This window comes from Mirounga angustirostris, unplaced genomic scaffold (assembly GCF_029215605.1).
Source record: "Mirounga angustirostris isolate CCGP_5_RB_7025 unplaced genomic scaffold, mMirAng1.0.hap1 SCAF_6, whole genome shotgun sequence".
Classification (NCBI taxonomy): Eukaryota; Metazoa; Chordata; class Mammalia; order Carnivora; family Phocidae; genus Mirounga; species Mirounga angustirostris.
In genome coordinates, this window is record NW_026991714.1 from 132,567,187 (window position 1) to 132,579,421 (window position 12,235).

General features: G+C 41.0%; 1 protein-coding gene across 3 annotated transcripts in view; it reads right to left on the minus strand.

Annotated features, from left to right (window-relative positions):
- SORCS1 (sortilin related VPS10 domain containing receptor 1) overlaps positions 1 to 12,235 on the minus strand; it is a 507,270-nt gene that overhangs the window by 114,535 nt on the left and 380,500 nt on the right. For all 3 annotated transcript variants that reach the window (XM_064595254.1, XM_064595255.1, XM_064595253.1), the window contains exons 7-9: positions 11,200 to 11,318; positions 8,354 to 8,443; positions 1,797 to 1,976 (exon numbers count right to left, since the gene is read on the minus strand). In XM_064595254.1, coding sequence (XP_064451324.1) covers positions 1,797 to 1,976; positions 8,354 to 8,443; positions 11,200 to 11,318 — 389 coding nt within the window. The remainder of the gene's footprint in view (positions 1 to 1,796; positions 1,977 to 8,353; positions 8,444 to 11,199; positions 11,319 to 12,235) is intronic.

A 12,235-nucleotide genomic window follows, 5' to 3' on the forward strand; every position in this document is an offset into this window, starting at 1 on the left:
TGGTAATTTACACTTGTTTATAAGAAGATGACTAGTTGGCATTAAGCAACATCCTATGGCCATGCTAAGTGCAATATGGGAAGAAACAAAGATCCAAAAGTGTGGAAGTGTGTTAGATATTTAAAAAATGTGGGTAGATTTTAAGACTATAAGAACAGAACATTGTATGGGGGCTTAACTTCATTGGAATATAATATTAATTATGCTATCTATAATTTGTTGAACATTGATGCATTCTTGGCACTGTTCATAGTACATACAGTAAGAAGATTAACTTAAGTAATCCTCAGAAATTCTATCAAGTAGGTACCATGTATATATAGCTCCATATTTTAAACAAGGAAACTGAGGCTTGGAAGTTCTTGGTTTTGTCTCTAGAAGACTACATGTGGTGTAGCTGGGATATAAATCCAGACATCCTGACTCCAAAATGTATACTTTAAATCACAATTTTATCCAACATGAATTTGAAACTAAATCACCAGAATATGTAAATGTTTTCCAGAATACATGTTCAGTTTGAGGCTGAGATACATGATACTACTATATTTATCTGGAACATAGGCAGGAAATAGTGGAAAACTTTGTGAATGTGTAAAAAAGTCTATGGTGTATTTTTCTAAATATACGCACACAAACTATGTCTCACGCTAGTTTGGGCTCTGAATGGGGCATGTAAGTTTGTTAACATGACTTTATACATACAGAAAAGTTTAGACACTAGAAGAAAATCCCCAAGAGCTGCTAAAGGAGAAGGGGCATGGGTAGACAGCATTGAAAGGAATCACAATGATAGGTTTAAATTTGTTAAATGAAATTGGTTTCTTTCTTTAATATACTAGATATCATTCCCTTGCCTCTCATTATATAAACAACCTCTTGACTCTATGAACTTATACTCAACCAAAAGATAGCATCATCATGATTGCACATATTTGAATCAGATTTTTTTTTCAGATAGGATATAGGTAAATGAGTGCACTTCCCAAATTCTGAATACTTTTTGTAATGGCTCATTATAACCCATTTTAAATCCTTTATGGTACAAGATAAGACTGACAAATGGCTAAAATCCATCCCCAAATAGCAGCTTGCTTTCTACCTAGCCATGCTTTAAATGGCATTCAAGTGTTGGTATTTGTTATGAAAGCTAAGCAATCTAGCATATTTGGTTTTATTTTGTATCCTGGTCATTTTGAGAAACAAAGGGCCATAGCTGTTTAGGGAAATATGGTAAACTTTGTTTTTTTGTCTCTGCCTCCCCCCTTCCCATTTAGGAGAGAAAGACCTATCACTTCTGTCTCACTCACTGGCCCACAATTAGCCAGTGGAAGTTACCAGTTTAGAAAGGTACTCGGGTCCAATGGGAGTATCTTCTCCCCCGCCCCTTCCCGCCACCCTGTTCCTTCTTCAGAGGGGAAAGGAGGATGCCCACTGCCCCTTTGCTCAAACTCTGACACCCTGTTTGCCCTTCAAGATTATTTTCAAATTTCACACTAGGATCACCCTTGTTCAAACCTTTCAATTGTTTGACTGCTTCCCCAGACACTCTCTCCAGGTCCCCGGAGACTTCATGGACTGTGGACTTCATCAAGAAAGGATTCCTCCCAGAGGTTGTGTGGAATGCAAATTAACCAATAAAAATGTTCTACAAATCCTCCCCTCTCCCAAATGAAATGAGGCCATATAAGGAACTAGGAATTAAAATGATGGAGGCGACAGCCAATGGTGGGCCCTTACTAACTGCCAGCCCAGGCACTGCAGGGGCTCAGGATTACACATGCCTTGTGACATACCTCATAGAGGTCGATCATGATGTTGCCCTCAGGACCTCTGTTGCTCTGGACATTCTCCAAGGCCAGTGTGAAATAGACCCCACGGGTGTCTGAGATATAGAGGTTGTAGGTGTCATTTTGGTTCCATTCTTGAACCGCTGCAAACACTTGATTCTCATCTGTGCTGATGACATGCATGTCCTGAAGAAAGACACAGAGAAGTGAAAAGGATGAAGAGCTTCATATGTTAACATGGCATGTGTCCAAAGAGAGTGGAATCTCATAAAGAATACCAGAATAGGCTCTTAGGCACTGTCATGGAAGATAAAAATTTTCCTTTTGTATATTCATGAATAATAATTAATTAGGTAAATGTTAATCATTCCCTTTGTCATTTGTGGGGTTAGGCAGTAAGGTCATGAGAAAATTGGGCAGAGAGATGCCTGGTAGCTCACTTATAATTTAATTACCTCATTAGATAATTGAAGAATACTTTCTCAAATATGTATAACTTTGGAGAATCAGTCATCCTGATATACTTGGCCAGGCACAAACATGGTATGTGTTCAGAAGGCTTATGTGGGGCAAATATGAGGAAAAGTTGGAGAGACAGAGAGAAAATAGGTAAGTCCTGCTTCTCTCAGAGTGGTCCATGGGCCACCAGCATGGGCATCACCTGTGAGCTTGTTAGATACACTGAATCTCAGGCCTCACTTACTGAATCAAAAATCTGTATGTAAATAAAATCTGAGTGATTTATATGCACATGAAAGTTTGAGAAACATTCCCTAAGGCTCAGCAACTCCCAGAAGCCCCTGAGGAAAACATTCACCTGAGAATCACCCCAAAGCACTCATCTTCACATCAGTGAGTGTTCAAGGACTAAGTGGCTTATCTAAACCTTTACTCTGAGAAGTTCAGCAGGGAAACTTAAGTGAGAGAGGAAAAAAGAGGCCTCCTTTCAGACTCTGGTAGTCCAAGGCAAAGGTAATGTGGAAGCAGTGAGCACATGTCCCTGGGATGGGAATTCCAAACCCTTTCTTCCCCATTCAGAACTCCAGAGAAGTAGATGTTCAGGGGAGGCTGACACAGACCAAGGCTTGCTGTCTCAGACCAAGGCTTGCCGTCTTCTGTGCATGAGCTCTTGGCAGCTGCCTACTGCCTTTACTCAAGGCAGCAGACACTGGTGTAACTTTCAAAAACCAAAAATCAAAACAAAACAAAAACAGAATTAAAAATAAGCATAAAGACTGAAGAACAGTATGGGAAGATTCTTGGCTTTTGTGTAGCTTAGTACTCAAATCTTCCCAGATGGATCATTCTCCATCCTTGAAAAGCTTCAGGGGAACTTACAATCTTCTCCGGCAATTATTTCAGTGCTAGAAAGTTCTACCTAACTTCTAACCTACATTTCTCCTTATAATATATGCCCATGTTCTCTCAACCAAACGATCAGCAATTCAGCTTGGACCTTGCTCTAAACATACAGGAACAAGTCTCTCCCTCCTTTACCATGATCACAGTGAACTCCGATGATCCCAGAAGGAAGAAGTCTTCATCCACAGAGTTTCATATTCCTCACCCCTACTTGGGTCTCACATGCCATGCTCTAGAGTTTGGTAATGCTTTTATATAAAGAATACAGAGTGGGAGGCCAAAAATGAATCCTTCCCATTAATTCAGTGTGAATCAATAATGCAAACTTATGTTTGGTATGGAAGTTGGCCATTGTTTGTATCAGTCAAATGTCTATTCCATTTCTTCTGATAATTGTAGTTAATGTTCTTTGAAAAACACCCTTATTACTCTCAGACAAATTTCCTTCCTGTACTTAGTCTTTGCTACGTTTTGCTACCCTCAACACCAGAAAAGAGCTTACTGGCTTAGCATTCAGATTATTCAATGTCCCTGACCACAGTGGTTGGATCAGTGATGGGTATGCAACACGAAGTCAATAAGAAACAATTCTACAATGACACTGGTATTATCAGAAAGTAAAAAAAAAAAAAAAAAAAAAAAAAAAAAAAAAAGTCTAGATCTGATGAAGGCATATCTTGGAGGGGAAGCAGGGGATGAAGCCAGTCCTGAAGAAAATAGGCTCAAAAGGAAGAGAGATAGGCCACATTCTGTGAAAGTCTTTGAGCCTTTGAATGTGGACAGCTAAGAAGCCTGCCCCACCTATAAACCTTTCAGTTAGAGAGAACAGTAGAACAAAATGGTTAAAAGAATGGACTTTGAAGTAAAGCTACTTGAGTTCAGATCCTCCCTCTATAACTTAGCTGTGTGAACTAAACTCTGTGTCTGAGAATTCCTACCTGCAAAACAGAGATATTAGTGTGCCCTCCACGGAGTTATGAGGATTAAATCAGTTACTAAGTGGTAAGCACTGAGAATAGTGCCTGGCACATAGCATCTGTTCCATACATGCTAGCTATTCTCAATTATGCAAGCCCTTAAACCCCCTTTGTTGATGAAGCAAGGTTGATTTGGCTTTTCTATTCACTGCAAATGTTGGCGGGCTAACTAGTATACTTAATAAAAAGTGGTTCATGCCAAGTATTTTGCTTCTTTGTAATGGAGGGGATTAGCTATGGAAATTAGCCCAAGGGCCATTCAACCACTGAGGGCCAAGCTCTCTATGGCTCCCCACTTCCTGAAAGACAAAGACCCAAATATTTATTCTGCCATTTGGAATCCTCACATAACTGCTCCCAATCCACTAGTAAGCAGGATGCAGCATCTTCCCTGAATCCAATTCGAAATATTGAACCACAGATCTGGCCCCCACGTAGCTATTGCCCACCTCTGTGCCTTTGGAGTGAATCTGTGCACTGGTGAACCTCTGAAGTCCGGGCCATCACAGATATCTCGTTAATAAATGCTAGGGGCTAGATACATCAGCTATATTATCCCAACTCATGCAAATTTTTATTTTATAGATTCGGAACTAAACAATGCTTCAAGGTCACCTAGAGAACTAGTCAAGTAACAGTAACAGATTCAAAAGGCCATCTCTAGATAAGGGCCAAGATCAGATCGCAATCTCTCTCTCTCTCTCCATATAATCCAATGACACTGAAGAGACTTAAAAAATGTTGGTCTCAGATATCTTAATTGAAAGATCTGGCATATTTAAATGTCATCTTTCTTTTCTCTTCTTGCCTACATTCTCCTCTTTCAGGAAAATACACTCTTTCTACATAAAGTGGCACTTTATGCTCAATACTTTTACTGAGACACAAAATTTTAGAACAAGAAGTGACCTTTGAGGTCTTCTACTAGAGTGTTTCCCAAAATCTGTTCCATAGGACATCAGCATTGATGGGTTCTAATAGACTTTCTTTTTTAATGGATCCCTTTATAAAATGTTTTGATTAATGCTGAGTTATAGAGTTTTCTTGCTCACAGGACATCCTAGAGCTTTTTTTTTTTTTTTTTTTAATATTTTATCTATTCACTTGACAGAGAGAGAGAGTAGCAGAGGGAGCGGGAGCGGCAGACTCCCTGCCGAGCAGGGAGCCCGATGCGGGGCTCGATCCCAGGACCCTGAGATCATGACCTGAGCCGCAGGCAGACGCTTAACAGCTGAGCCACCCAGGCACCCCCATCCTAGAGCTTTTGACACCAGTGACCTACCATTACTCTTGAGGCAAGGGGCATAGAAAGGAGTTTATTTTTTTCTTAAGCTTATCTGATCATGGAGCCAAATTTTCGTGAAGCATCTCTAAGGATATTTTATTCAGAGTAACATTTATTTTATTTTAAAAATGGAAAAACAAAACGAAACAAAAGCACAAACAAACAAAACACAGAGAAAGTGAAATTGGTAAGCCAGTTGAAGGCTTCAAAGCAGGTTAGTGGCAGATGCAGGTCTGGAATCCGGGCCTTCTGCTGCCAACCAACCTCTGCACCACCCACGCCCCTGTTCCCATCGATCTCCCACCACAGAGACAACTAGATCCATTCTGATAATAATATTACCTTGCTTTTATAGAGTATCTGTCCTCCAAAATGCTCAAAGCACTTTCATATGTATTGCCTCATTCATCTACCTTGAGTAGCTCAGAATGAGCTGCACATAAGTTAAGGCAAGGAAACTGTCACCATGTCTCCCAGCCTGGGCTGGGGGGAGGGCCCATGCTTTTAATAGCGGCAGCAACATTAAAGTCTCCCTGTCTCCCTCTCCCGTCAGTGTTACCATTATGTTATTATTATTATTTTTTTAACACAGCTCAGGATAACCATGGTCTTTCAAGAGCTGATACAATGCAGTGGATGATTACAGAAAATTTGATCATGAAAGTGCTGGTTTGTCTCGATTCCTTTGGTGGGCATAAAGCTTTGTTCCTTTTCAGCCAAGGCAGCCCTGGCTTTGATAGAAGGCCGTGAAATACAGGCGCCTTTCTGGCAGATCGCTCCACCCAAGCTGGGGCTATTCTTTGAAGGTGTAATGGGATTGTAATGAGACGTCTCATTGCCTTAAATAATAAACACCTGTTTGGACCACATAATATGTTCATTTGCTGTGCTGGCTCCTATTTTTCCAGGGATGAGAGAAATTAATCATGGCGTTCTACCCTCATACCTCGGATGAGGCTAGTAATGGAGCATGCTCATCTGGGATAGCAAGGGGGGGGGGACAGACAGCTGATTCAGGGTAAAAGTATCACTTTTCCTTCCAGAATGGATGGATGTCACTGGGAGCAAGTGTCAACAGTGATCCGTGTGATGGCTATGAACAAGCAACGCAAAGGATGTGTTTCCTAACACTCCAGCAATAGATCCAAAGATGGTTCTTTGGTTTTAAATGACCATTCCTGGGGCTCCTTAGGTCCACAGGACATTTTCTTTTGATGGTCCTCCAGTATATCAAAATTTGTGGGGGATTGGCTATCTTCTAATAGTAAGCTATTAATTTATTTCAAGAGAAGAAAAGTATAATCCAAAGGATGCCAATTTGGGAGCTCAGGAGACTTGAGTGCTTGCCTCACTTGGGCTGCAAACAGCTTTTGGTTTGGCTGGGACTTACTCCACACAAAGAGTATATTCCCAGGAGATAACACGAGAGGAGTGACTCATATCTGCTGCTTCCTGATTTGGTCTCAATTCCCACATGCCTCTTGAGGGAGAGCATCTCCCTGCACTGACTTTAATTCTTATCTTTAAAGGTGTAAATCTTGCAAGCTAAATTACTGCATTTGCTGACCAATCAAAGAAATAGCAATTTATTTCAGCACTCAAGGAGAAAGAAAAAAAAAAAACAAAACAAAATGGCTCTGTTGGACTTACTGAGGAGGCATGATCATATCCCTCATGGACCTTCCTAAAAGATTATCCAGTGTAATTTTAACAACAGTCAGACTTAATTTTACATATGGACTTTACCCGATTTTCATCTGAGGCACAAGTCCAAAGTTGTAAGTGCTTGTCTTTTTGAAAACACTTTAAGCTGAATCAAGAGCAGGGAGCATTTAAGTGTATAAGTCACAGACATATAGTTCTGGGCAATTACCACTGTCATTAATCTCTTAGCAGCTGGAAATAAGAACTACTAACATGGATATTGTTCCCTGGAGTCAACAGTGCAATTTAATGTATGTACTTATCTTGAATGGGCCAATGTCTCAGCCCACCTTACTATCCTGCTAGGCTTAGGGGCAGAGTGATGGCCAAGAAGGAGAATTCTGCCTGTAGAGGCCAGAGCAACTGGCTACCACTGGCTCTCCTGGAAGAGGAGACCTGTGATGTCCTTGTGCTATCCCATGATTTCCGGGCAGCTAGCTGGTGTTGGTCCAGGACAGCATACTACAAAGTCATGGATAAAAACACAAGATAAGGAGTCATGAACACTCAATCAAAAAAAGTTCCCTATGTTCTTTGTCCAGCCTAAAGGTTGCAAAGCTGAGCTACAACTACATTTAAACCTGCACTGTCCCCTCCTACAGCCATACATACCTCCCTTGCTCTAAGATCAAGACACAATACATTAACTATTTCAGACCACAAATCCACATAACTTTGAGCTCCCAAGTCAGTTTGTCCTCCACTAGGTGGTGCTCCATATTAACACAGTTGTTCAGTGTTTCTGGATGTCAGCAGTTGAGAGGGTCTTTAACTTTTGTCTGTCATTATTTTCAAAGGAGTATGTCTTTGGGGAAGTCCAAAAAATTAGCTGTGCCTCAGAACTCTAGAACCAGTCTCATAAGTTCCATCGAGAGACAAAGCAAAGGCTGGGTGTCATCTAGATACACCACCTCTCAATAATTAACAATAAAATGGGATAGAAACGTATCACACCTGTTGTACTGATATAACGTGTATCCAAAGCCTATTTTCTGTCTTTCTAGAATACCCATACATACTGCTTGAAAATCTTTATTACTGAAAAACAAAAGCAAATCAGTTGACAATCTATTCAGATGTTCCTATAGCAAGAATTAGAGAGAGAGAGAAGTTGAAAAACGTTCATGGGGGGATGAGAAGAGATAAATGAATATGAGGGTCCTTGGGAAAGGGGTGAAGGCGAGAATATGGGAACTGGAAAAATACTGAAATGAAGAAATCCATTCAGGTCATACCTTGGGCAAAGCATATTTGGGCAGCTTCATTTGGGCAAAGGCATTCCTCCGGTAGGACACGTAGTAATGTGGCCGTCCTCCCGATGTCAGCTGGATCACAAACACAAAGGTAAGAGGAGCTATTATAACAGTTACAGGCCATAGAGAAACAGCCTCAAATGGTAGGGGCTAGCTGCCAACCCAGCAGTGTGAATGACTATTGTGGACAAGTGTGAAGAACTAGAGTTCCGTTCAAAAACAACTCATACAGTGTATGTGAGTTGGTCTGAGGCGCAAGCTAAACCCACTGCATGAAAACATAATTCTTCAATTTGCACTGTGGCTCAGAAGCCAGGATACATTTTCAGTTTCTTTCTTTTCTTCTTCTTCTTTTTTTTTAATGATACAAGCCCCAGAGTAGATCAGCTTCATGTCCATCAGCAGTCGCCAGCTGTCTAGCCCGACTATGGGCGTGCAAACAGGTCCCCGAGCCATACCGGAAGGAAATGGCCCAGGTCAGACAGTGCCAGAGCAGGAACCCCTCACCTCTGAGCACTGAATTCCATTTGCTGATGTCACATGGATGCCTCTGAGTACGTCTCAGGTCCAGCAGTGCTGCTGACACAGTAGACAGGAAGCCGGCCAGCATCGTGGTCCAAAATCACTACAGATCTCTATCTCCCAGAAGAGAACTGTGAGCGACCTCCTCCACGTCTGTCTGGCACACACAGCCCCATGAACCCCGTGGGTGCCAGGGAGGGCAAGAAGGGGTGCGGTCTCCTCAGCATGAGCACTATCCCGTGCAGTGTCCCGGGCTCCACTGACCATCTCTCTCCTCTGTGGCCACTCTTGTTTTTCAGCTTTATTGAGATATTATTCACATATAACGTATGTGAGTTTAAGACGTACCTGATGGTTTGATGCATGTGTATACTGCAAAATGATTACCGCCATAAGGTTAGTTCACACCTCTGTCCCCTCACTTAATTATGATATTTTGCGTGCAGTGATATCTTTAAAAATCTACTGTCTTAACAACTGTCAAGTATATATTACAGTGTTGTTGATTATAGTCACTATGCTGTATGTACATTAGATCCACAGAAGTTACTCATTTAATAGCTGGAAATGTGTACCCTTTGACTCCCATCTCCCCACCTCCTAACCCCTGGCAACCACCATCTACTCCCTGTTTCTGTAACTTGGCTTAGCTGCTCTTTTTTTTTTTTTTTTAAGATTTTATTTATTCATTTGAGACACAGATATATATATATAGAGAGAGAGCATGAGCAGTGGGAGAAGCAGAGGCAGAGGGAAAAGCAGGCTCCCTGCTGAGCCAGGAGCCTGATGCGGGGCTCGATCCCAGGACTCTGGGATCATGACCCGAGCCAAAGGCAGACGCTTAACCATCTGAGCCACCCAGGCGCCCCTAGCTGCTCTTAATTCATATAAATATCCAGAGTTGGGATACCAGCTAGAGGGTGCATGCTCAGACTGTGTCAACACATGCTCTGGGGGAACACCCCCAGACACATAAAAAAGTGACCAGAAGTTATCATTTCTCCATTATGGAGCCAGATCACCTCGTAGTCCTCGTGACGGGCTGTAGGATCATGTTCACGGTGGCATGGGTAGAAAATATATGACACTCTAAATGCAGAAGGGATTCCCATTTGTAAGTTACGTATGTGGATTATAAACCATTATTAGAAAACAGAAAAAGTTGCTGGAAGAAACGGTGATAGAGAAATGAATTATAGATAGAACCCATACGTGTAACCATTTTAATATCACTTGATAATTTGATGTTGAAGTTATCAGAGTACTCATTACTCATTTCCCTAAGGAAACCTGATGTGTGTGTGTGTGTGTGTGTGTGTGTGTGTGTGTGTGTGTGGTCATCTGTGAAACATTTTAAGAGTACATGGGCTGATGTTGGGCATTTTGAACATTTGCTTCCTCAAAACATGGGATTGAATATTCTTAATTATGATTTCTTGTCCAAACACATAAACAGTGTTTAGAATGTGTCTCAATCATAGTGAAATTGTGTGTATATGTATATATAGTATGTATGTATAAATAAATAAGTAAATATATATAAATATATATTTAATATATAAACATATAAACTACACAGATATAAACTATTTAGCAATTGTACTTTTGCCACTCTTAGTACGGGAAGCAATAAGCGAGGTCTGTCCAAAATTAACTAATAACTGATGCATTATCTAAACAAGCCTAGAATTTTCCTTAAATGCTGAAAAGAAGCAAAGTATACTTGCTCCCTGTCTCTTCTAACCATTCAACCTCAAAGGTTTGCCACTGTCTTCAGGGGTGAAAAACCCAGCTGAGCACATCTCATCTCATCTAATTCTGATCCCAATCACAGTCAGAGCCTGACAATAATGGCTGATTACTCTCCCACCTCACCCCTGCCTCCCACCACCTCCAGCTACCCCACAGCTTCCTGCTCCCATCTGTTTCTCTATTTTTAAGGTGAATATTTGGGAACAGGCTGATTGGCTGACTGTTCTGATAGGAAGAGACTGACATATCCGCTCAGTCCCATGAAGGCAGAGGAGGGGGGTGAATAGAAGTGTGCATCATTCTAAGACAACCTTGACCTCCATGATCCCATATTGATAAGGTCCTCCAGACAATGCCCAAAGGAGTTAATTAATATTCTGTTAGCATAGAAGCTTCAACACTTGGTAATGCTCCCTTTGTCGAAAAGAGAATGATTTTTTTTTTCTTTCCTTTTTTACTCTTAAGGGAATGTAAGCAGGCTAAGGAGGCTGCATTAGGACAGAAGCAGGAAAGAGAAATGTCTGAGACAATCAGCAGAAGTGGATCTTTCATACCTGAACAAACACGTAATCATCCTGGACAATCAAAGAGTCTGGGTCAATGTAGCCTGGGAAAGGTTTATTTCTGTTGGCCTCTGTGCAGTTCTGCATTCGGCAAGTTAGGTACTGTGAATCTGAAAAAAAAAAAAAAATGGGTACAGGGTATGTATACACACAGAGTATTGGACTCAGAGTGGACATTTTCCATTTCCCTTGCTATCTCCAATTCTTTAAACAAACCTCACATTCTTTAACTGCATTATTGATCCAATTATTATTGTTAAAAGCAGTATCATTATTATTTTACTCACTTTCTAGCAACACCATCACCACTACACCCCGGTGCCTCCACCAAATCTTGCCAGCCTGGAATACTAAATTCTCATTAATTAATTCTCCCCTCCCAAACCTAAATGAAAACATTTTTAAAAACTGCCATTAATATTAGTGATTTTGTTGGGTATTTTTTGTTTTGTTTTGTTCTCCACACTTTGACCTTTGACCAACAGGCAGGGAAACATGGTCATACACGCAATCACCAGTCATCTCATGCAAGAAGTGCACTGTTATAAACAGGAAGATTCTATATCAAGAAAAAGGTTTTTCTTCTCCTAAGAATTAGAAGGGAAACAGAATAGAGGGGAGATTCCTGAGTCCAAAGCTCTGCTCTCATTTTACAGAAAAGTAAACTAATCCCACCTGAGACTTCTGCTGCAGCAGAAGACCCTCTTCTGCCTCTCCCAGCAGATGGGAAACCTATCAGTGATAATAACTTTTACATGGATTTGATATTTTTTGCTGGAAGTACACTGTACCAGAGAGGTTGTCTTGGTTTTTAGACTACAACTATTCTGCCCTGTCTACTGATCAGATGTAGCTTCCTTACTTAAAACTCCTTTTGCCTCATTGTATTTAAAATAAATTCAAACCCTCTAGGACCCACCACTCCAATTTCTCCACATGCTAATCTCTTTTTCTCTCTGTGATTCTTCTCATTTGGCCTCCTTTATGTTCGGAAATGTGGCCAAACTTTCTACCCATGTAAGAGACT